The 24,259-nt window shown below is 49.7% G+C and overlaps 1 protein-coding gene across 7 annotated transcripts in view; it reads right to left on the bottom strand.

Annotated features, from left to right (window-relative positions):
- Nucleotides 1-23,661, bottom strand: part of TRIM9 (tripartite motif containing 9) — a 71,279-nt gene extending 47,618 nt beyond the window's left edge. For all 7 annotated transcript variants that reach the window (XM_037395565.1, XM_037395567.1, XM_037395568.1 and 4 more), the window contains exon 1: nt 22,767-23,661. In XM_037395565.1, the coding sequence (XP_037251462.1) occupies nt 22,767-23,579 (813 nt within the window). In that variant the 5' untranslated portion in view covers nt 23,580-23,661. The remainder of the gene's footprint in view (nt 1-22,766) is intronic.
- Nucleotides 23,662-24,259: the final 598 nt, after the last annotated feature.

The raw sequence follows: 24,259 nt of genomic DNA, 5'->3' as shown, positions 1-24,259 counted from the left end.
TTAGCATCCTCCTGACTCTCCGTGTTGTCAGTCCTGTGCAGTAAGTATCTCACCAGCCATCTGAACTAAGCCAGCAATGCACTGCGGCTTCCAGAGATCCCAGCCTGCTGCCTTATCAGCAGCATCTCATTTCACAGCCTTTTGCCTCTTTGGCTGCAGACCAAAACTGGGATTTTGCAGAACATCAGCAAGCACTCGTGGACTTAGCTGAGGGGAGGTTTTCAAAGGCACAGATGCGAGACGGCATCTCACTCCCTTTGGCTACCAACACACAGGCCTTCCCTTCAATGGGAGGAAGCACGTGTATCCCCCCAGCATCTCCACAAAGTGGGGATGCGTCACGGCCTTGCACACAACCCATCTGCTGCATTTCCTAATAAATCCTTGATGCTGCAGCCTCTGAGGATGGGCTGGTTTACCCAAAAGCTTGTCTGCCTTTCCCAAACGAATAAGCTTAACAGAAGTACGTCCTCTCCTGCTCAAATCTTACCTTGGGCACATCCAAAGTCCTGCACAACTACCAGACCGTTGCTTTTCTGTGTATGTTCCTGGTGGCTATTTGCCCTGTGGAAAGCAGTCTGGCATGTGCTGAAGTTAAACAGCGTCAGCACTGAGGGGGCTGGAGTAGATGACCTTTCAAGGTCCCTTCCAACACAAACCATTCTATAATTCTATGACTGCAGCCTACAGTTGGTCTTTTCCATCATTGCCTCAAATCTAAATGCTCTCAGCTTTCAGCCTTCCTTCCTAATCTGATATTCCCTGAAGGGACAGTGGCTAATACCTGTTCAAGGAGACGGTATTTGGGGTCATTAGCACTTATTCTAGCCACTGCCCATATGCCAAAACTCCCAATCACAAAGTCTGGTCTGGGAGAAGGGTAAATTTAACCACATTTCCACTGCTACAAATTAAACACCAAACTTCTCACTCATTCATGGAAACACAAAGCCTGCAACAGTTCACTATAGGCTTGAAGACCATCACAATCCCTCTCTCCAAACCTCCTCTTCTCCTCTCCATGCATGCCCAGCTCATTCATTCCTTCCCCTGTGGTCACTCCAGCTGCTCTCCCTGCATGCTATGACCATGGTTTACAACTGCCTCAATGCCTGGGTGCCCCAAACTGTCACCATCTTCCAGCTGAGGCTGCACCAGCAAGAATTTCCCCAACAGGAATGATAGCTCACAGCACCCTTTTGGAGTGTTTCTTGTGCTCTCCTCCGAGGTCTTCAATCGACTGTGCTGTGTATGGGATGTGACCAAATACATCACTGGGTATTAGTGTCTCTTTGGGCAAATACACCACTACCTACCTAACCCTGGAGTACACAGCAAATCCCTCTCTCTCTGCTTCTCTGACACACTTTTAAGAGAACGTGAGTTCTTTGTTCCCGTTTTTTTCTAAATGTTGCTTTTGGCTAGTGCTTTAAAGCTTGTGTTTAACGGTGAGTGCCTGATGAGCATAAAAGTGAAACATTAAATCTCCCGAGATGTTCTGTGTAACAAGGATGCTCCAGAGCCATCAGTGAAACACACTTCAGGGATCTGAGCACTTCCAGCAGCTGTCCTGAGCTCTCCCTCACATCTCTAGGAAACAGCCGAGCTCCGTCTCTGCCACAAACCCTTGTGTGATGGCTGAACCACAGGCAATATGGCTCGAAACATCCGTGCTCTGTCATTTAAGTGCAGTGGAGTAAGCTCGAGTGGACATCACCATAACACACTTGGCTGCAAGGTGTGACTGCTCAGGAGCTGTTTCGCAGTCACACCTGAGCCCCTGTACAGCAGGGCAGCTCTCCTGGGGACATGCAGAGGGCACAGCTGAACAGCCCATCTGACTTACCCAGCCCATCTGTGCCAGCCAGCTTGCTCAGCAGAGACAGTACCCATGCTGGAAGATCTCTGCTTTGCCAGAAGTCATTGGCAGACAAGATTTTACTAGCAACAGAACATCAGCAAATTATTACTGATTTTATGCTTTCTGCCTTTGATAAGATTGCTGGTATCATACAGCAGCAGCAGGAGGAGGAGAAGGGAAACAAAATCAAGATGCATATGGATCAACTGGCCTTTCTGCTTCATTCCTTCCCTCTCCAACAGGATGGGAAACTACTCTGGAGACCACCACTTCAGATACTTGCTTTCAGCCATGAGCCTCTTGCAGACTCCATCCAGTCGAGGCAAGAGACAAGAAGCTCTCAGCAGTACAGAAGCATTTCTCATGCCTGGGAAGCAGGGATTGTAGGTTTGGCATTGCTTCTTCTTATGCCTCATTAAAGATCCAGAGGCCAGAGGAACCTGCCCCAGGTTGAGCTTACTAGAGCTGCTGCTTCTGATCAGAAGGCTGGACTTGAGCTCTCTGAAGTCTCTTTTGATTTGAAGTTTTCTATGACCAAAGCTGTATTAATAAAGAGCTTTTGCCTGACATGAACATCTCTGCCTGAGCAGAGATGCTCCCACCTAGTTGCCTACTGCAGTTTCAGTGTGGGGACAAAGCAGCTCCAGGCTCTTCAGCAGAGCAAGGCCACTGCCAAACCCTTGGACTTCATGTAGTCCTACCTCTACATAAGTGATTTCTCTGAGAGAAGTTCCTCTTTCAGCTCTGGGCAGAGGGAAGGCTCTGCAAGCATGCACTGAACTCCTGCTCATTTAAACCAATGACTGTTGTCAATGCTGTGCATAGGGGAGGGCTCTCCAAGGAGAAAACCAAGGGCAGGTGCAACAGAGATCAAAGGGCAGGTCCAAGGACCAGGATTTCATATTACCTTTGAAGAACGACTTTAGAAATACTTCCCATCACCATGGATACTGGAGCACTGGCAACACAACACTCACCATAGCAGTAGAGATGCTCAGTTGGCTGCTGCTAAGAAAGCACTTAGAGCAGAGTAAGGAAGCTCAAATCTCACTTCAAGTGCAGGAAAAACGCAGTAAATCCAGCATTTCTCCTCTGTTAACTCCTTCCTCCAGACACTGCAGTCTGAGGCCCTACATCTGGATCCAATCATCCCAAGCTGGAAAGGGTTCTCTTTGGGATTACTCCCAAAATGTGATAGCAACCAGACTGCATTTGGTGCTGCAGATTAACCCAAAAAGCTAGTCTGGACCACAGAGACTTCAAAACACAGAGGGACCAGGACTTACAGGGAAGGACAGAGGTTGGCGAGCATCCAATTCTCAGACTAAGAATAGCCAGAAGTCCTGCTTCAAACAGGGAGCAGACTATGTGTGCACTAGATGCTCTGCCCCCATATTGGGTGTGCACAGGGGTTATTTTGCAGGCCCCTTGTCTTCCTCTGCCTGGGTGCTGGAGATGGCCTCAGGCAAACAAGCTCAACACTACTGTAAACCTCAAGCTCCCTAGTAGCCATCTACTCCCAGCAGCAAGACCCGACTGCTCAGCTTTTTTCCAGTAAGCTCAGGACATGCTCCAGTGGCTGCAGCACATTGCTCCAGAGTCCATCAAATCAATCCCTTGGGACATGCCATGGTTTTTTATTTCTGGGGATGCTGAGCAGAAAGCAACCCTGGCACCCAGACACACGCACCACCCCGAGGTCCTCAGGCCTCCCCAGCTGCACAGATGCTGCAGTGAAACCAACAGAGCAACTCTGCAAGCATCCCGTTTGCTAAGGAGCACTGAAAGGGTACCAAGAGGCAGAAGACCCAGACCTCTGGTCTCCTCATTTGCTGGCTTGCAGGCCTATAATCCCTTTTGGAAGCAGGACAGCATGGCACAACACAAGGCAGGAAGAAACAAGCAGCCAGTGGAAGGGGTTTAACACCAGGTCCTGCAGGGACCACCTACCAAAGCCAGCAAGGTGCCCAGAGCAAAGGTGCAGGGCAGTGCAGGAAGATGCGAATTCGGCAAGTGCAAAGATTTAAAACCTCTGAGATTTCAACTTCCAGCTCTCCTAATGCAATCCAGGAATGAGCTCTTTGGAAAGCCCATTCCCTCGAGCTCAGAGGATGTGTCTGAAGTGGTCTCTTGAGAGTCCACACTAAGATTTTTCAAGGAAAATAAACTACACAGAGAGGCACAGAGCAACAAAAGCCCTTGAAAGCAGTATGAGGCTAGGTGTAAGCAGTATGAGAAGGGTGTAAGCAGGGAAGGATGGCAGTCGTTATCAGGAAGGCTAATCAAATGAACTGGATGGATTATGTGAAGACTGTAGACCCATTAATAAAAAAGAAGGAAGAATAAATCAATAATTCTGGAAGAGCTCAGATAATGAATGCCTTTAAAAAAATTATTCTTTAATAAGAAAGGACGTATGGCTAATTATGAAGTAATGAAGAACTTGTCAGTGTATCTACAGAGAGCAAGGAGATGAGGGGGCTCCGTACCCAGAACTGAAGGATATCCGAATCACTGGAGCTGAGCAATACATCTTAGTGTCACAAGGAAAGCAGTTAATGGACTCACTGAATCATTCATGATTATTTATGAAGAAGTGAAGAATCCAGGAAGCACCAAGGAATGGAGGGGGGAGTAATTCACATTTACTTCTGTAATACGGGGTTTTTTTAGAGGAATGAAAGTGCTCCCAAGACCTAAGAAAAAACAACGTAAGGAGAAGAGGAGCCACAAATACAGTAATTGGCTCTAAAATTCTCTAGAAAATACTAACCTGTCTCAGTGTGGGGAGGATATACCTGGGTGTTGGACTCTTGCATCCTCTTGCAGCAAAGGCATCACCAGCAAGGCCAGGGCTCATTCTGCAGGCAGCCCAAGCCTCACCAACCTGGGCCCCACCTCTTGGGAGGGTCTCCAGCAACTTGGCTTCTGCAAGGACTTCAGATGTGTGGTTGGGATCTGAGCACAGCCAGGTGGATGGATAGCCAAGCTGGGGGCCCTCCATGGAGCACAGCAGTCAAAAGCAAGAAAACCACATCATGTGGAGGAGGAATATCCCTGGATAGGTAAATGAAGGTTGGCCAACACCACTAAGAGTAGGAGCCAAACAGCTCTAAGAGATCTTCCTGGCCATAAACATGCATGAGAAACAGATGTGAGCTCCAGCCAGGAAGAACATGGGAAGATTCACACAGCAATCACCTCCACCCAGTTTGAAATGAAGAAGTATGCTTGGGAAATAGTAAAATGAGAAAAAAACTGAGGTGTGCAAGAGATGTCTATGCCTTCAGAGCATGAATCCAGCTCCCCTGTGCAAGGACAGGTACCTCTCAGCTGGGCTGAGAAGGGGCGACGACCAACAGAGAAACTGGGAGAGAGGGAGCCTGGCAGAGGCAGAACAGGAGCAGAGGAATCTGGAAAGGGCAGGAGAAACAGGGCGACAGCAGGAGACTGAGTTGAAGTCTTGGGGCTGACTAGCAAAAATATTGCACCTCAGTCTAAAGTCCTGCATGAGACCTTGGTTATGTGCACACCATGCGCAGAGCCTCCTCTAGCTGACGATGACACCTTTAAAAATCCAGACATACCTAGCACTTGCTTCTGTGCTGGCTCTGCCCAATCGGTAGAGGGAACAGAAGTCAGTTCCCTTTATCTCTTAGCAGTGGCTGCAATCACCTAGCAGGAATCACTGTTCCCTTATTCTCCTACTAAAACATGAACATGTCTAATGTGGGATGAGAAATCGTTAAAACCCTTATGAACAAACATGGGAATTTGGTACCAAACACGCTGACTAGCCAAAGACCAGATGCAAAGCAGCAAAGGAGGGAGAAAATAGTGCTGAGGAGTGTGGCCACAGAACAAGAGCTGTCTCTCTCCTCCACCACCCACTTTGTGGGAAAGGAGCTTTCAGGAGGCCAGGGAAGTAATGTGGGAGATGCAGAAGGGCCTGAGAAGATCAAGCAGCTTGTGATATTTGAAAGGACAGTCAGGGGTGACACAGAAGTGATGGTGATGTCTCCTTGGGATGTGACAGCCAGAGGAGGCCATGAGGTCCAAGGGGAAAGGGCCATTCCAAGCTGGCATCCAAGTCAGGGGCATGGCAGGAGGGATGTGGTATGGAGGATGCTGTGACACCTCCAAACTGAGCCTCTCGTGGTCACTGGGCAGCAGGCTACCTTTCCCATTAGAGAGATGACCTGCATCTCTGCATATCCCAAGGTAAATCAGCAGAGAAGACATGCACAGCCATTCCCAGGAAGTAACAACTGTTGTAATAAAAGAAGCCCATCACTTTGGTCTCTGACTTGTGGCCGCTGCTAGCTACATTAATGAGGCAACTCAATGAGAATGTGATTTTTAACTTGGAAGCTATCAAGGTAAGGGAAAAGAACTGGAGAAACTCTCTAATTCAAATAGGTGAGTGGGGAAAGGGAGAAATGAGAGACAGGTTTAGTTCACAGAAGGCACATCAAGTGGTTTTCTTAAGTTGTAAACTGCCTTGTAAAGGGCCACGTACAGGATTAGCAGGTGGTATCTCAAATCTCACACAAGGCTGTGCAGTATTTACCTTTACAAACAAAAACTGTTTTATACCACAAAAGTACAAAGAGAGTTGGAAGTGATAAATTTTATCCCTTTTATATAACACGTCTTTTTCCTTTTTTTAAAACAAGGTGTCTCTGAGTCCTCATGCCATCTATATTCAACAGGCACTTGGGGACCCCTCTCATTTCACAAAGTCAGGAAAAACCCCACTCTTTCCACTGTAGTAAAAGGTTTAAGTCACTGGTTTAACTTAGGGGGAAAAGAAGTCTCTTGCAACAAGCTCGCTGAGGGTTTGAAACTCTTGGGGAGGTAAGTGCTTTGGTAATGTTTATAAGCTCAGCCTCAAACCCAGCACCAAGCTGACAAGCTTGTAGTAGCGGTCCGCAGCATCTTGGGACTCCGTATTCCAGCGTCCAGCTCTGCTGCAACTCCAGCAAATGTTAAAGAGAACAGGAGAGGATCTCCCGGGTGCGGAAAGCAAACACACCGCGATGTGCTGGCAGGGGCTCGAAGCAGCTTGTTAAAACGCTCTTTGTTCTCCCTGCTGCTGGATGAGCAGCAGCAAAAGCAAATCTCAGATGAGCATCCCTCCTCCTGCTACTTAATTCTGGTCCAGTGCAGCAAGGATCTAACCAGTAAGCAGAGTACCTGCTCAGGAGAAGCATTATCTTAGCAGCAGCCCGTACACGCAGCAGAGGGACTGCATGTAGCCCGACAGTGTTCATAGGTGCTCTGGCAAGTATTGGTTTCATTAGGTATACTAGTGTGGTGCAGAAGAAAAGGGTGCGGGGCCTGCCATGGGTGTCTGAGCTAGGATGTCCATGCCACAGAGCTGGAAAAATAACAGATCCACTCTAGCGGGATTAGCACAGTGCTCTGCCTGAGCTTATTAGCCCTGGAAAATTTGATGGCCTTCTACAATGGGGTTACGGTGTTGATTGGATGACGGAAGAGCAAGTGATGTCATCTACTTGGACTTGTGCAACGCATTTGACACTGTCCCATATGACACCCTCATCTCTAAATTGGAGAGAGATGGATTTATATGGTGGACAAGGAATTGGCTGGATGGTTACACTCAAGAGTTGTGGTCAACCGCTCGATGTCCAAGTGGAGACCAGTGACAACTGGCATTCCTCAGGGGTCAGTATTGGGACCGGCACTGTTTAACATCTTTGTCAGTGACATAGACAGTGGGATCAAGTGAACCCTCAGCAAGTTTGCCAACGACACCAAGCTGTGTGGTGTGGTTGACACGCTGGAGGGAAAGGATGCCATCCAGAGGGACCTTGACAGGTCACGAAGTTCAACAACGCCAAATGCAAGATCCTGCACATGGGTCAGGGCAATCCCAAGCACAGATACAGGCTGGGCAGAGAACGGATCGAGAGCAGCCCTGAGGAAGGCTCGGGGGTGTTGGTGGACGAGGAGCTCAGCATGGCCCAGCCCGGAAAGCCAACTGTACCCTGCGCTGCATCACCAGCGGCGTGGCCAGCGGGTCGAGGGAGGGGATTCTGCCCCTCTGCTCCGCTCTGGTGAGACCCCTCCTGCAGTGCTGTGTCCAGTCTGGGGCCCCTGGCATCAGGGGGACATGGACCTGCTGGAGCGAGTCCAGAGGAGGCCATGGAGATGCTCAGAGGGCTGGAGCCCCTCTGCTGTGGAGACAGGCTGAGGGAGTTGGGGCTGTTCAGCCTGGAGAAGAGAAGGCTGCGGGGAGACCTGACAGCACCTGCCAGTGCCCAAAGGGGCCGACAGGGAAGCTGGGGAGGGGCTTTTTACAGGGGCCTGGAGTGCAGGACAAGGGGGAATGGCTTTAAACTGAAAGAGGAGAGATTTAGATGAGATATGAGGAAGAAGTTCTTCACTATGAGGGTGGCGAGGCGCTGGCACAGGCTGCCCAGAGCAGCTGTGGATGCCCCATCCCTGGGAGTGCTCGGGGCCAGGCTGGATGGGGCTGGGAGCAACCTGGGCTGGTGGGAGGTGTCCCTGCCCATGGCAGTTGGGCTGGAACTGGATGGTCTTTAAGGTCCCTCCCAAACCAAACCATTCCATGATTCTATGACTCTTATTTAGTTCCCAGGTGGTCAGCTTGAGCATCCCTGTCATAACCCCTTGGTTTCACAATCCATATGCACAGGACGAGTGTGGATTTTTCCCACAGCTGCTCCAAGCTCTTTGCCCTGTCTGCACCACCCAGCTCCAGGCAGAAAGCTGTACAGTGCAGCTCACCTTCACCTTCACCAGCACCACTGGCTTCAAAGCACTAGTACTGTGAAGTGTCTGTGGTGGCTTCTCACGACAGCTTGGAAGGAATAAAGGACAAGGGCTCTGAATGCAAATGTTGCGGAAAACCAGGGTTTCTAATGTAACTCAAAATGTGAAGTTTGGACTTCTTTCAGCAGCACATTGCAAGGCAAGGGGGTAAATTACAGAAGTGCCAGAGCCTGTTCCTTTGGATTGCAGCTTTGATCCTTCAAGATTTTGACTGACTTAAATATGTTTCTATTTAAACTTACAACCAGTTTTGAATACAGCAGGGAAAACCAGCTCATTAAGCAAAACTTGCCCAGGCCTATCCTTCCTTCTCTCAAGCACAGGGAGGGGGCTTGCAGGGCTCCCAGCAAAGCAGCAACAAAATGCACTCGCAGGAGCAAACAGCACTGTGGGCTGCAAGACATCACAGGCACTTCCACTGTGGAAAGGCCCCGAGGAGACACCTGTGCACCACAGGACAAGTCCTTAAGAGGAGGAATGCGTCTCATGCTGGCAGCTGTAACAGCCCCGAAATAAAATCTGTTTCGCAAGGCAAATAAATCGGTGCAACTTAATGGCTTGCTTAAGCAAGTGTAAAGCCCTGCTCAGAGTAGCACAGAAGCAGGTCCTCCCACCTACCACCCTTTGGGGACACTGCATCAGTATGGCCACGGCACTCCCCACATGGACCCCATCTCTCCCAGGCACAGGGAGGGCCCAGCCAGCTGACCAAGGCCACTGGAAACCAGATATCCCTGGGTGTGCTGGAGGGAGCATGTGGAGGGATGTGCAGGGCTGGGGCCAAAATTCTTCTCAGCAGAACAAGAGACCCTTCTCCCCTGTCCACTCTTCCTCCACCTGCCTCATTCACACCCTATCATCTCCATATCCCTTGTCTAGGGCCACGGATGTTACTGTTTTTTAATTAAAGACTACACTGTCTGCCACTCTAAACACATAATATTAAAAATAATCATTTGTGTATCAACTGTCTTGGAATAAATACTGATGTTTTATTGCAGAGCTGCGCAGCTGCTGAGGCTACCTGCTTGTAAAATAGTCTCAGTAACAAAAAGGTATTTATGCACATACAAAATCGTGAACGCAGCAAGTTGTTACATAAACTGTTATATAAATTACTTACCAATAGCACATAAATTTTCAAATTCCACCAACCTCATGCTGGAGGGGTATATCACTTCAAGTTACCACAGCTATTCCTGATGGTAGGGATCACTCCACACAAATGAAGGAGGCAGAATCTGGCCTTAAATTACACACTCGGCACACATTTATGATATCACTTGTATTCAGAGATCTCATGGCTCCTTCAGACTGTAACTGCAAATCAACTTGGGAGACACCAAACTAAGTGAACTGTCTGTTTAAACAAAATGACTGCAATATAATATATATTGATTTTGTAAACATTTTTCTGAGGTTAAAAGGTATTCATAGAGATGGTCACTGGGCACATAACTCTGCTCCAGATCCCTGCTAAGCACAGTTATTAATAGGTCATATACTATAGCAGAGTCTCAGGCAGTCTAAACCAGCACAGCTCCCCTGAACTTGACACTGCAATACCTGTTCTTGCCAGGTGATGACATTGGTCCTGTAAGCTTCATTATATTTAATTTAAATCAAATGTATTTTGGGGCATGTACAAGTAAAGTGGATGTCTTCTTGGGTTCAGGAACCCTGCTGTGACGGAAACACTTCCGGCATAGTTTAACACCTGGTAGCTGCATAAATACAAACTCTACTTGTATGTTTTTGTTTCAAATCACACTCATTTTACTGTTTGTAACATAAAAGGTGATGAAAACCACATTCTCTAGAAGGGGATTGTTCCATGACCTACCTGAAGACAACTCTGAATAAACCACACTGCCTGGTACCCTTCAGACAGCCTTGGTGATCTGTGCTGGAAACCATCAGTCCACATGCTGGGTGAGGAAAAACTCCGGTATCCCACCCTTCCAATCCCAGCCACCTGATTAAATATGAGCTCAACTCACCTATTTTCTGGCTAGCACCTTTCCTCTCATTTGACAATATGATTGCTCTCTGTAGTAGGGAATCGCTGCCAATTCAATGATAAAACCCCAAGGAGCCCTTGCAGGACTGGGGGATGATGAAGCCCTCAGACACACAGACTTTATCAGGACCTGGGGAGGACCACTGCGTGCGCTTCAGATCACATGCCGACTGCCAGTCAGGTGCCATATCTGGAGCTGGGAAAGCACAAACCCCTCCAGTTTTGCAAGAGTACCTAGGTGGATCATTGGGTTTCTGTCAACTCTCATCACGTGCGCAGAACAGAGATGGGACAATCACTGTGGTCAATGGCATTTGATGGCATGATCTACACAAGGCTTTAGCTGTATCTTGAGACCATCAAGTTCTGCACATTTTGCCATTCCAGACCCACCTGGCATCAAACTGCTCAACTGTCATAGAACCACAGACCGGTTTGGGTTGGAAAGGAGCTTTGTAAGTCCAACCTCCCTGCAATGAGCCAGGACATCTTCAACTCCATCAGGTCGCTCAGAGCCCCGTTCAACCTGACCTTGAATATTTCCAGGGATGGGGCATCTACCACCTCTCAGGGCAACCTATGTTGGTGTCTCACCACCCTCATCGTAAAAAGTGTCTCCCTTATATCTAGTCTGAATCTATTCCCTTTAGTTTAAAACCACTGCCCCTTGTCCTATCGCAACAGGCCCTGCTAAAATGTCTGTCCCTCCCTCCCAGATCTCTCTGGGGCCACAGGCTGGTTTGTAAAATGTAGGGCTCTTAGACCTGACATGACTCATGACAACTGTAACAATTCACAGCTTTATTAAAGCCAAATTTGTGGCATATGGCAGGAACGGCTTTTATCCTACCATACACAGCCTGCTGCAGTCATGACATAAATTATTGCCCCAACTTTCCTTTTGATGCATCACAAGATGAACCGAGGTGCCAAATGCTGAGCACATGTGGTCCTGCAGTAAGACAATACGTGCTAATTGCCACAAATGACCTTGCACGGTGTCATCCTCCTGACACTGCCTCTGTCGGGTTGCAAACGATCCCAGGAACTGAAACAGCCCCACAAAAGTGTCCCGGTTTTCCCACTCAGCAGAAGAAACATCACTTAATTGCAGGAGGTATTCCCCCAGGTCACATGCAGCTCACATTTGAAGCAAGCTGTGTATTCCCCTCTTTTCTAGAGAAGTCACAGGAGAAGGATCATGCTCAGGGAGAAGATGCTTAAGTCAACGAATCTATGTCAATTTACTCCAGCTGAGAAATAGGGCAGGAGCCTGGGGTAAAGAGCACCTGCTTATAAATCTGATCTCACTACTTCATTTCCAGTGCTTTCCAAGAACCTGAGCACAGCCAGACTTTGCTTCCCAATGGCACCCACTCTCAGGTGAAGACTGACCATGCAGCTACCAGCATGTAAGACAGCTACAAAACCCTGGAAATCAGACCTGTAAGGCATGAGCTAAAGCCAGCTAAAGCACTAATGAACAGCTCCACAAGCTTTGGTATTTTTCCCCACAATAACCTACTCATGCAAGTCTCAGAATCCCACCAAGAAGACGTGGCTTGCTTGCTCCTCCTCCTGCTGCACTGCACCGCACCGCACCGTGCTCTTGCTCGCTATGCACTACAAACTGCCCTACAACCAAACAAAGTAGCTTTTGCCTGAGCAGAAACAGGGTTGTTCCAAAACAAAATCCACCTGCACTGCTTCTCACAGCATCCTGCAGCCAGCTGACTTGCTTGTATCATGAAATGTCTCTAGTTCAGTCACAAAGAGGGTTCAAATGAGGTTTCAGTCTCATCAGGTAGAGCTCCTTACACTCCCTCCGTCACCAGGGGAATCATAGAGTCATTTAGGTTGGAACAGGCCTTTAAGATCATCCAGTCCACCCAGTGGTCTATTTCTCCTGAGAGCAGTTAGGAAAGGAGTACTAAAGAGCACTCCACTGTCCCTGAGTCCACCCCAGCTGCTGAAGCGCTGCAGCTGCAAGGTGGGCAAGGAGAATGCAGCTGGAAGCACAGGGTGGGATGGATCCTACCTCCTTTTCCCTTTCTTCCTCTCACCCTTCTCTCCTGCAACAGATGCATTCCTCCATGCCTCACACATCGTTATGAGACATCCCAGCACCAAAGCAGTGTGGTGGCCCTCCTCTGGCACCTACCTACTGCTTACAGCTCATCAAGAAATCACACATTAGGCCAATCATCCACATCTGGCACATCTGTCAGAAGCAAATACTGGGGCATGGTAGCACGAGCCAGAATAACAGGCAGCGTCAGCCTGCATCTTGGCAGGGTCTGCCCACCGGAGATGTGGGCAAGTCACCAGCCTGCCAGCAGCGGAGGAAGGATCCTCCTTGGAGCTATTTGCAGAGTGCCCTTCACCATCTGACAACCCAGTGCCACAGTAGGAAATCAATAGAGAGCCTAACCATTGCCCAAGTCACAGATGGATCAACTGATTGGTCATCTGGTTCATAGCTCCAGAAGCACAGCATGATACACACAGTTGATACGATCAAATAACCTTCTTGCCCCTTGATCTGGGCTGTCATCTGCCATTCAGCAGAGCAGAGGGGAAGGTGCAGCGCTTGGCTCCCCTCCATCCTGCCAAGCAGCCAGAGGGCAAAATTTTAAATAGCACAAAACCACAACTCTTTGTGGGTATGGGATATTTTATTTTTTTTTTTTAGCCAACAACAAATTTTAACTGCTGCACTCTGAGGGAGGTGAGAAATAATCTCATAGGTGACAACTGTCTACACACTTGTTCTGATTCACCAAGCTGTGGGCTGATGGCGGCACAGACCTAAGCAAATGCCCTTTCAGGTCCTCATTTCCAGGGAATTCAGTGTCAAGACAGAAGAAGTGTTACAACAGGATGGATACAGGACAAACTCGGCCATGTCTGAGCTGTGGAGCTGAGTGAGTTCTATGCAACAGTGCGACATGAACCATTGCTACCGCTTCTCCTAGAAAAGACCTTCACAAAGAGCTGGCTGTAGATTAAAAACGGCATAAGAAAGAGGCAGTCAGCTGAACTACAAAGGAGCACTAATAAAATATATATCAGGACAATCAGAGGCATTTTGACTGGTTCCTCAGACAGCCAGACTAAGACTTAACTGGTTTTGCCATGAAAGTCGAAGCTTGTTTTACACTTCTATCTTGTACCTCGCCAAAGAAAGAGCGCTGTGTTCCCAGGAAACAGTGGCATCTGTCATCGAGCCAAGGGACAACGCCAGCTCTCACCCAGCACACAGTTAATCCCATGCTGTTTGCACATCAAGGGCTCTCACCAGTTTACCATTTCAGATGCCCCAGCACAAGAAAGCATTTAAGTCATGCCCTTAAATCTCTGAGACTTCAATTTAAGACTGAACATGTATGGAAGCGCTTTCCCAGGGAGAGAGGTTGATGCTCTCATTATGTCCTTGATGGGATTTCACCCAGCCCTGACAGCTACAATGCCCTCTGCGTTGTCGAAGTTCTCAGTACATCTCCATGTGTAGCAGGCGGTGCCTGATTATGAATTTGCATTACACCATGATCAGGTTGCTGGGCTGGAGGAAGGGAGCTGTGCTAAACATACATTTCTAAGAGGCAACTTTGAACAAGCTAGTGCAGTCTGAGGCAGGGGAAAGGACAGACAGGGAGGCTATGCAATTATTTGCCCAGGAGCATGTAGCAAATCCTCAGCAGGGAGAACTGACCTCCAGTCACAGCAACAAGCCCACCCCTTCTTTTTCCAGCATCCTTAGAGAAATGTTGCCACAGTTCACTTCCTCACTGCAGTATAAATAGCTGGAGCTGCACTTGACAGCATCTTCCCACTCCTCCCCTGCTTCAGGCTGAATCACCAGGTGCTTTGGATAACACAGTCCAGCCCTGCCAGGAAGGGGAGCAAGGGAATGGTGGCTCTGACCCCAAAGCAGTATGTCTGTGTCTTGAAATCAATAAATACGCCTTGTAAGAAACTATCCATTTCAAAGCTTGACACAACCCCTGCCCCTCCTTCTCCCATTCTCCCAGCTTTACATACTCCAGTGAAGAAACCACAGCAAAAAAAAAATCAGATAAAACCGTTTGGAAAGGCATGCTTTCCTAACAACACCCTGGAGTCAAACCCAGACCTCTGAGTCTGCCTCTACAGACATAAAGGTCCTTCCCAAGCAGAAAGCCCACCAGCACAGCAAAGCCCCCAGCTAACAAAGGGACAGAGACCCTGGGCAGTCAGTGCACCGAGTGTGGGGCCAGAAAGGAGCAGTTCTTTCCACTGCCTACAGCTGATGCCTACAAAGGTCAAGAGGTAAAAAGCCGGGAGGAAGAAAGTGGTGAAGTTAAAAGAATTAGTGAATTAATGCCTCTTGAATCAAGGGGCATTGGTTATCTGGGAAGACAGAAGGGTTTTCATCAGAGAAGACCCCAAGAGCTGCAGGTGGATAGCAGCTGCAGTTCCACAGCACAGGCTTAAACGAGTGATGCTACGGATGCATTATGCACCCTTGAGCTGAAAAAGCGCAGCCATAAGCCATCTAATTCACACACACTAAACATGATAAGAAAAGGGAACTGACTGTGCAAATCCAGAAGGGCCAGCCAGGGGAAAGGGGGGAAAAAAAAAAAAAAAAAAAAAAAAAAAGGAACTAAATGCAAGGGTCTGACCCACCAAAACAGAAGAAAAAACTGGATCACTGGTTGAAAGATGTGCCATGGTTCCAGGGTTCACGCAAATAATTCAACTGATCTTTGTCCAGGTGTATAGGCATTACACCTCTACCCCAAGCTGGAAAAAGCAGCAGCCCCAGCGTGGGAACCCGGGCTGGGATCTCCACATCAGGCATTCAAACTTGCAAACATGATCTTCCACTCAAATGGCTCAGTGCTGCGGCATCTGCTTCAGTGGAGCCCTGCTCATTTACACCAGCTGTGGATCTGACCTCCTGCTGTCGGGCAACGGCAACCCTGGCTCCAGGTCACAGCACTTCAGGCAACAAATACGCATGCCTTATTAACATCCCATCCTTTTTTAAAAATCCATCAACTAATATAAGGTTAGTAAAGGGGAAGGGGTAATTAACACTGATGGGAAATCCCTCAACTGTTAGATCCCTTCCAGAGCAATTTCTGCTGACTGTGTTACGGAACTGAGTGTGTGCCTATTAATGTGCCTGTGTTTCTGTAATTCAGGGAATTTAGTTAATCAAATGCAAAACCAGAGCGCAAAACCTAGTCCATGCTGCACCCACCGTGTTTTAGTTTGGTATTGCCTCTCACAGTCAAGGACCTCTCTGTTATCACCTGTTGCTACAGCCACATGCTGGCTTAAAAAAATTTCAAAATAAACTTGGTCTTACCTTTCCTAGCTAGAAACTCTGCTCTTAGCAGAAAAAGTTGAGCCTCCGCTGAGCTTTTCCAGCCAGCTCCATGTCAGGCTCTCCCCCAAAAAGGTGTATTCAATTCTGAAGGCAAAATGCGAGTTAGTTCAGACAGCCACGAAAATTTTCCTCAGTATAGGAAAGCTGAATTCTTTGACATGCTGTTCTCAGCTCTGGTCTCCTTTGCATTATAAATGGTCATTTAACCTTTCTGCATTAATCAGTGAGGTGCCACTGGTATGGATGAGAGCTGGGCCCAGTTTCTATATACATATGTGTCTCCCTGTTACAAAGTTTAATAGTTTTCATTTTTATGACTGCCTGCTAGGACCCTCATCCACTAAGCAACCCCTCAAAAGCAGTCCCAGAGCACCATCTTACTTGCACAGCCTTTTCAGTTACAATGTGGATGGTCCATGAGAATTTGAGAAATTCACCCAGAGTTCTAGTACCACTGCTTTACTCTTCACAGTAATCGAGCTACTGCTGCACCGGCCTCTGCCTCTCCTTCTAGGATGCTACCTGAGCTAGGCTCACCAGAGATTTACATGATGAGATCTCTTTGCCTTATGTGCTTGCTCTAAATAGATATTTATCCAATTCATCCCAGCAGGACTATCTGAATGAACAGGGAATGAGCTGGCTTATTTATAAGCCAATTTAACAGGTAAAATGCATACCACAGCCACACAGAACACCTCACCTCAAGAACAAACAAAGCAAGGAACAAAGCTGACAAAAGAGCAGCTTGGAGAGTTGGGGAGCTGTAATGTTTCAACTGCGATTTTTTAAAAATTATTCTTTCATACAGCTGGGAAGAGCACATGCAATTTAAAAGCACTCTGTTTTAAATGAATATGTATGTGAATCATGCAAGTTAATTAAGAGATGCACAAGACTCCTTCAAACTTTAGGAAAGAGAATGAAAATATCTCCAAATGGTATGTGTTGGGTCTCTAGAAAGAACACTACAAGACTTCTTAACAGGATTTTGTAGTCATATGTGAACAGGTTCTGTTAAGTGACACCAACCCAAGTTTTCCCTCTAAAAACCTGAACTTTTGGGTGCTGGTTTATTTAGAAGAATGTGAATAGGCAATGCAGAGCAGCCCCATAAGCCTCTTGAGAACATATTACCAACAAAGATCCACTCGGCACCACTGTCAGCTCTCTGAACACATCTTGTGAAACCTGGTAAATAAGCACCAATGCCTTTTTCTCACTCTCATGTAATTTATTTAACAAAAGGCGAGGTTCAGTGTTTGCTCTGCTTATTCATTCTCCTGTTTTTTCAGGACAAGGATGTGGTGATAGGAGAATCTCTGGTGACGTACTGATACCTGCTGAAAGTTCCACGAAAGAGAGACAAGAATTAGAATCATAGAATAATTTAGGTTGGAAAGGACATTTAAGGTCATTGACTTCAACCACATTAGTCCATTTTTCACCCATTTCAGCTGCAGTGCTCCTGGCTTGCGCCACAGTAAACACAGCAACAAATATCAAGCCAGTGGGATTCCCTTCACTCATAAAGTGGACAAGAGAAGAAAAAAAATCAGATATAACTGTGTGGGGGGAATGGAATGGGTTTGGTATTTACAGAGCACAGGAACCTTCTGGATGAAGACAGATCCCACCAGACACCAGTCTGCGCAGAGATGCTTAAAAGCCTTTGGAGAGCCTGAGCACAGATGGTGCAACACAGCATCGCCCTGTCAGGTTGGTGTATTTTTGGACTTCCCACTGGAACTGACGAAGCTGCAGTGATTTACACCCGCTCTGAGACAGCTCTGGGCCCACTTCCATTTGCAAATAACTAAAAGGACATCTCTTGGCATCAAGTGCCACGTGGGCTCCAAGAACACCTCGTAGAACTTGCTGTACCGCATTACCTTTGATTAACATGATATTCATGGTTGCTCCTTACTCCATTAATAGCAGTAAGTGTAGAGGAAAGAGCCACCTGACAGAAAGCTGTTTTCTAAATAAATTAATACAAGAAGGCAGCATCACCTCTGGATCCCAGGCAGACACAAGCTGGTGTAAATCCATGGACCTTAGTGACATTTCTCTGATTTTTTTCAACTTCAAAGCATCTCAGCCTGATTGCCACTCTCAAGGATTTGGCCACAGAAAAATGGAGCACTCAGGAAGTCTGTTTGGCATTGCTAGAGAAGAACAGGAGGGATGCTGCTGCTGCAGATGGCAGGTGATGGAACAAGGGTGGTGGGATTCTGGAAGGCCATCAAACAAAGGCTTGGGAAAAAGCACTGCATCCAACAGGAAAAGATTAAGGATTCTCCCTGCTTCTGTTTTAGCAGTAAATATTTTACTTTTGCAAAAGCAAACAGATCTTCATCATACAGCAACTCCCTGGATACTTCCCCAAGCGCTGTGGACCGCAGAAATCACCACAGACCCAACAGCAGCATGTTCTCAAGGCCTCAAGAAAGCAACACCCCATGGAAGATTCTCCAGCAACTAACACAGAGACCCAGCCAAGTACGCTAATGAATAATGCTGTTTGCTTGTCCCTGTCTTGGCTCTGATGCCTGCTGTCCCCTGGGCAGAAACTAAGAGGCACTGGTAGTGTTTTCCACCCCTTATTTCACCCCAGATGTGTGAACCAATTGGAATAAAGTCGTACCTAGTGTACATGGGATTTTTTGTTCTTAAAAGACGTCCCCACACATCCCTCATCCCATCTGTGCTAGTGACAGTCTGGATAAGCTGAGGTCTAGATAATACCTCTGCTAATTAGCCTCTGACTGCTAACAGTCATTACAGCTGATTCAACAGAGTGCATAATGTCCGTTCACAGTGTTGGTCTCTACTGCAATCTGTAGAGATGCTGCAGGGGTTTGCAATCTGAGGATGGTTTGTGTTTTCAGCCTGGGCAATCCCATCCTGGGCAGTTAAATCACACATAAAAGTGAAAGCACTATTTACCTTCCACTGCAGTCAAGACCTGTTTCTGCTCCACTACAAGAGGAACTGAATAGGCTGCCTAACCTGCTCCCCTTTCAGCATCAAGGCAAAGCAGACAGTGGTCCCACCCCAGAGTCTTGGTTTAAGGCAAAAGGAATGTGAAAGAGATGCTAGTGGGGAAAAAGAAGCAAAGCCCCTGAGCCCCTGTAAAGAAAACCCATGATCTCAACCCAGAGCAGAGTGAAGCTTCTTGCTCAACTGCCCAAAAGGAGAGCACAAGCTTGCATCAGCATTCACTGTGGGACCACTGACCTCTTCAGTTTATTTCTGCACCCAGTAAATCCAGGTTCATGCTTGCTGCAGTTGGGATACCGATCTCAAAGACAAAAGCAGGCTCTGGCAGGCATGACCCACTCCAGGGAGGGTATCCAACCACAAGGTGAGACATACCAGGCACTGCGCAGAGGATAGCCACATACACAACAGCACTGGGCCACAACCCAGAAAGCTTTCACACCTGCTTAAAAGCCACTACAAGAAACCATGAACTTCTGGGAAATCTTTCTAATATGCATCGGCAGGGGTAAAATGTTTTTAAGACAGAGCTTGATCAACTGATGGATGGGATTCACGGCTGTCAGAGACACCTAGGGACTGCACAGTGTGACCCCGGAGGTCCATTCCAGTCCATCTGTATATATGTATATATCTATCTCTCCACAAAAAAAAAACATTAGCAAGCTGCTGAGCCTGCACTCACCACATACTTCCCAGCAAAAAGCAAGAGGAAGTTGAATGCACAAAGAATAAATGATTCAGCTCCATCTTGTGTTTCTGCTTTTGACATGCCAAGCAACACTCCAGCTTGTCAGGATAAAATCCAGACAGCTGCAATATATGTACAAAACTGGGACAATTCAGATTAAAAACCCATTTTCCTCTGTTTCTCTGAATATTTACCCCTCTCCCAACAGCTGTCCTGAAAGGTAGATAGGAAGAGAGAGGATTTCCCACAATCTGTGGCCGGCTTAGAAATCCTAGCTCCCTGAATTATGTTTTGATTGTGCCTCAGCACAGATTATTTTGAAACAATCATCTGCGAGAACCACACAATCAGCACTCTGCTAGAGGAAAGCAAAAATTGGGGCAGTTCCCAAAGAGGTTTGTAAAATCCCCTTTGGTCTCCTTTCTAAAGTGAAGCACGCTGCACTTAACAGCAATTGCCTAGGGCCCAGCAATCATGTACTGACGCGTGAACGCTGCTTTCAAGAACAACAGCTCATCAAGGCAGTCTCGGGTCATTGCAGACTGCAGCAGTCTCCTTGGGTCAGAAATTAAGAGCACAGATGTATCCCAAAGAACATTTTGCGCTGAGAGGTGTTGTAATCACAGAGGAGAATTGAAGAGTTGACAATTCTGTCCTTTCCTGCAAGCTGTAGGTACTCATTACAACCACTCATCACAGCAAAAAGATCAGGCAAAAAAGGAACAGTCACCCTCTCAGCAAGTTTGTCTTGCTGTCAAAGGCCTCTCTCCTCAAAAAATGACACACAGATACTTTTGCGAGAAGTTCACCACTCAAATCCACAGGTGGTTTGGTTCCTAATGCCCAGTACAGGATAAAGCCTGAAATATCAACAGCCTCTCCCCTTGATTTTGTTACATGGCATCTCCAGGAGCAATCTGAGCTCTGGCCATGAAATCCCTTCTTCAGTTATACTGTACTGCCACATTTGACTTGGTCTCCTTTCCCTCCCCTAACACAAGCAAACATCAGGAAACAGCAGTAACTCCCTGCAGAAACGCAGGCTCACTCAAAGCAGGTGTGATTTCACTTTCTCATTTCCAAAAATCTGAGAGAAATCACATGAAAATCATTATGTCAAATAATGTCACAGTTCCACGTCTGTTAGCTACATCAATGAAAATCTGCACTGCTAAAGCTCTCCCCCGTGAAAAGGTATTCTGAAAGAAAAGCTAAGCATTCAAGGAAGAGCAAGCCATCCTAATCAAGAAAACAAGGACTGAACCTGAAGTATCCGAGTACTTGCATATGAAGTTGTCCAGATGCTCACGTGTCTAAGCAAGCACCTTGCTGCACCTGAATCAAAGCAGGAAGGTGAAGCTAAAACCTTATGAAAAGGCCTGGCACCCATCAGGTTTCTCTTGTGCTGGAGAGCAACATCGACAGCTGGACCCAGCTCCACTCCTGCTCTGTGTCATCACAGATCGAATGGTTTCATCCTCCACCAGGAGCTGGGCCAGGACCAGACTCTGGAGAACAGACCGCTCTCGTGCAGCAGGCACTTACTGGGTTTTGTAACAGGCAAGAGAAACAAGATACTCACAGCATCCGACAGCTCATGCTATGCTAACATGTCAGTGAAGAGCCCCTGCGCTCCTGTGAGTGGGTGAGCAGTCACCTGTGCATGGTGCCCCCCAGCAGCCCAACACCAGTTGGGTGCTCCCGCTGGTCTTGGGAGTAGTGACAGCACCCGATGCGTAAGGACAAGGGCATGGGGCACCAAAACTGCTCTGGCACACGGGCTTCATCTTTGCAAGAGTGCTGAAAAGCTGGGGAGGAGGTAAAAGGGGGTCAGGACAAGCCCTATCCAGCAGCAACAGGAACTGCTGTACCCTCTCCACCCACGGCAACATAATGCGGTTACGCTCTCCCCACAGCCCTCTCAAGGGGCATCATGTCAAGCGACAGCCTGTCCCTGTATGCACCCAATGACCCAACACAGGGTGCAGAGCTGCAGCTCAGCAGTCTGCATCCTCCACAGAGCCACACACCAGCACGCAGCCTGCCAAAACATGACAGGGATGTTCCTGTCAAAGTGATCCAGCCGAGCCCCTTTTGATGGGGGAGGGGGGGGGAATCACACACCTACTCATCTCTCCCCAACTCCTTGTCACAGGTCCCTCCACCTGCTCCTGCCTGCACAGATTTGCTGGAGCAGAGGACAATTATTTCAATGTTCATCTGACGAGTGATGCTCATCCCCTTATGCCCTGTCCGCCTGTGTCCCAGTCACTTCTGCCCCAGTTCCTTCAGCGAGGGGGTCACTGGCACAAAGAGGGAGGGAGGCAGCGGAGTTGAGCTGAAGCTAATACCAGCTGCATCCCTGCCTCAAGCACTGCAAGCCTCTCCTCCAGCGAGGATGCGTGTGGGAGTGAGTACGCTCAAGAGGAGCTGATCAGTATTCAGTGAAAGGCTCCGCTACCGCGCTGCCTGCTCACCCACTGCCGTCCCTCCTCCTCCCCATGATGGTGTGCGGGAGGAGGCAGCAGCCCTTCCTCAGCAGCAGCCCTTCCTCAGCAGCACCCAGCTCCCGCATCCCCGTCCTCCCCCGCCGCAGATTTATTTCATGCCATCCTCCTCATGAAAGCATCGCTCCCCATCACTTTTCCAGCTCTGCAGCACAAATGTCCCTGATCCACCCCCACAACATCACCCATGGGTCCTGGCTGGCTCCCTCGGCAGAGCTTCGGCTCGTGGGGGCATGGCACGATTTGGTGACCCACGAGGAGCATTACCTGCCCCGTGCCAGGGGACAACTCTCATCTCAAGCAAGGGTACGAAATGCAGCCCCAGCGCAGGAGGGGGCGAGTGGCGATGCTCCCAGCCTGCCAGCTGAGGCAAGGTGGGCTTCATGGGGCAAGGTGGGCTGGACAGGCGGCCCCGCACGGCCACCTCCAAGCCACCAGGCTCGGCCGGGGCTGCTGGCAGAGGCCAGCCCGGGGCCGGGTCTCACCTTATGGAGCTTCCACATGGCGCCCAGGGCTTTGACTTCGTGGCTGGAGTGCTTGCCCTCCTCGAGGCACTGGTAGCAGACGGGGCTCTTGCACTGCACGCAGTACATGCTGTGGTTCTCCAGCTCGTGGTCGGTGCAGGTGGAGATCTTGCGGGGGCTGAGGCGGCGGCTGACGCGACCCTGGGCCGGTGGGACCAGGCGGTGCTTGGCCAGCGGGCCCCGCGGCGGGTGGCAGCGCAGGCGGCAGGGATCGCAGTAGAAGACGTCGCACTGCTCGCACATGACGGCCGCCTCCTTGGGCGCCTTCTCGCAGAGCTGGCAGCGCAAGGCCGCCGCCCTGCCTTGCTGGTAGCGGTCGATGACGCCCTCCAGCAGGCGGTTGCGGGGGAAGCCACGCAGCCCGCGCTCGTCCAGCACCAGGCTGCGGTGGCACTGCGGGCAGGTGAGGCAGGCGTTCCGCGGCGGCGGCGGCGCCAGGGCGGCGGGGGGCGGCGGGGCGGCCGGCGGAAAGACGCGGACGCCGTTGGGGGATTTCTGGCAGGGGGTGGTGGGAGCGCTGGCGAAGCCGCCGTAGGAGCCGTAGCCGCTGTCCGCCTCGCTGTACAGGCTCATCTTATCCAGGTCCAGGTAGTCGTAGTCGGAGACGGCCGAGCCCGAGGCGCGGCGGCTCTGCGGAGACTCCGACTCCGGCGTCTGCACCAGGATGTTGCGGGCGCACGCCTGGCACAGGTTGTGCGAGCAGGGCAGGATGATGGGCTCCCGGTAAAAGGAGCCGCACACCGGGCATTTCAGCTCCTCTTCCATCTCTTCCATAGGGGAGGGAGGGCAACGGCGCGGCACCGGCAGCGGCCGCGGCAGAGCCAGAGGAGCCACCCGCACCGCCCCACGCCTCAGCGCCGACTGCCTGCCGCCCGCCCGCGCTCCGCTCCGCCCCGCCCCGCGCCTCGCCATTGGGCCACCGCCGACGGGGAGGCGGACTGCGCGTTGCGATTGGCTGCGCCGCCTGTTCGTCACCCGCCCGCCCGCCGGCGGCGCTGCGGGGGTCTCTCCTCAGGGCTGAGGTGCGGAGCTACGAGGTCGGTGCCAGCCCACGGGGCTTGGCCCTGGGGCCACCCCCGCCGCGGCTCCCCCCGCCTCGCATCCCGACCGTGCGTCCTGCGGCAGCTGTCCCTACCGCCACGGGCTGCTCGCCTTCCCCGCGGGCTGCTCGCCTTCCCCGCAGCAGCCTGCCCCAAGGCCCAGGGGTGCCCCCCAAGATGGCGGCCTCCCTCGGGCCCCCACACTGCGGTGTCCCGTGGCCGTTGAGGGGCTTCAGGGGTCTCGCTGCCGGCAGCGGGAGGGCCGGCAGGGTCCCGCTGCGTGCGGCTGGCGCGTCGGGGCTGTGTGTTGGGTCACTGTAGCGAGAGGCAGGTCCCAGCCCTCAGGGGTACTGCAGTGGTCGGCTCAGCCTGCAGGGAAGGTGGCCTGGGCTCCTTGCAGAAAATCCCCGCTAG

The sequence above is a fragment of the Falco rusticolus genome, chromosome 7 (assembly GCF_015220075.1).
Source record: "Falco rusticolus isolate bFalRus1 chromosome 7, bFalRus1.pri, whole genome shotgun sequence".
Classification (NCBI taxonomy): Eukaryota; Metazoa; Chordata; class Aves; order Falconiformes; family Falconidae; genus Falco; species Falco rusticolus.
The sequence above is the reverse complement of the archived record's forward strand: the minus strand, read 5'-3'. Positions and strand labels throughout refer to the sequence as shown.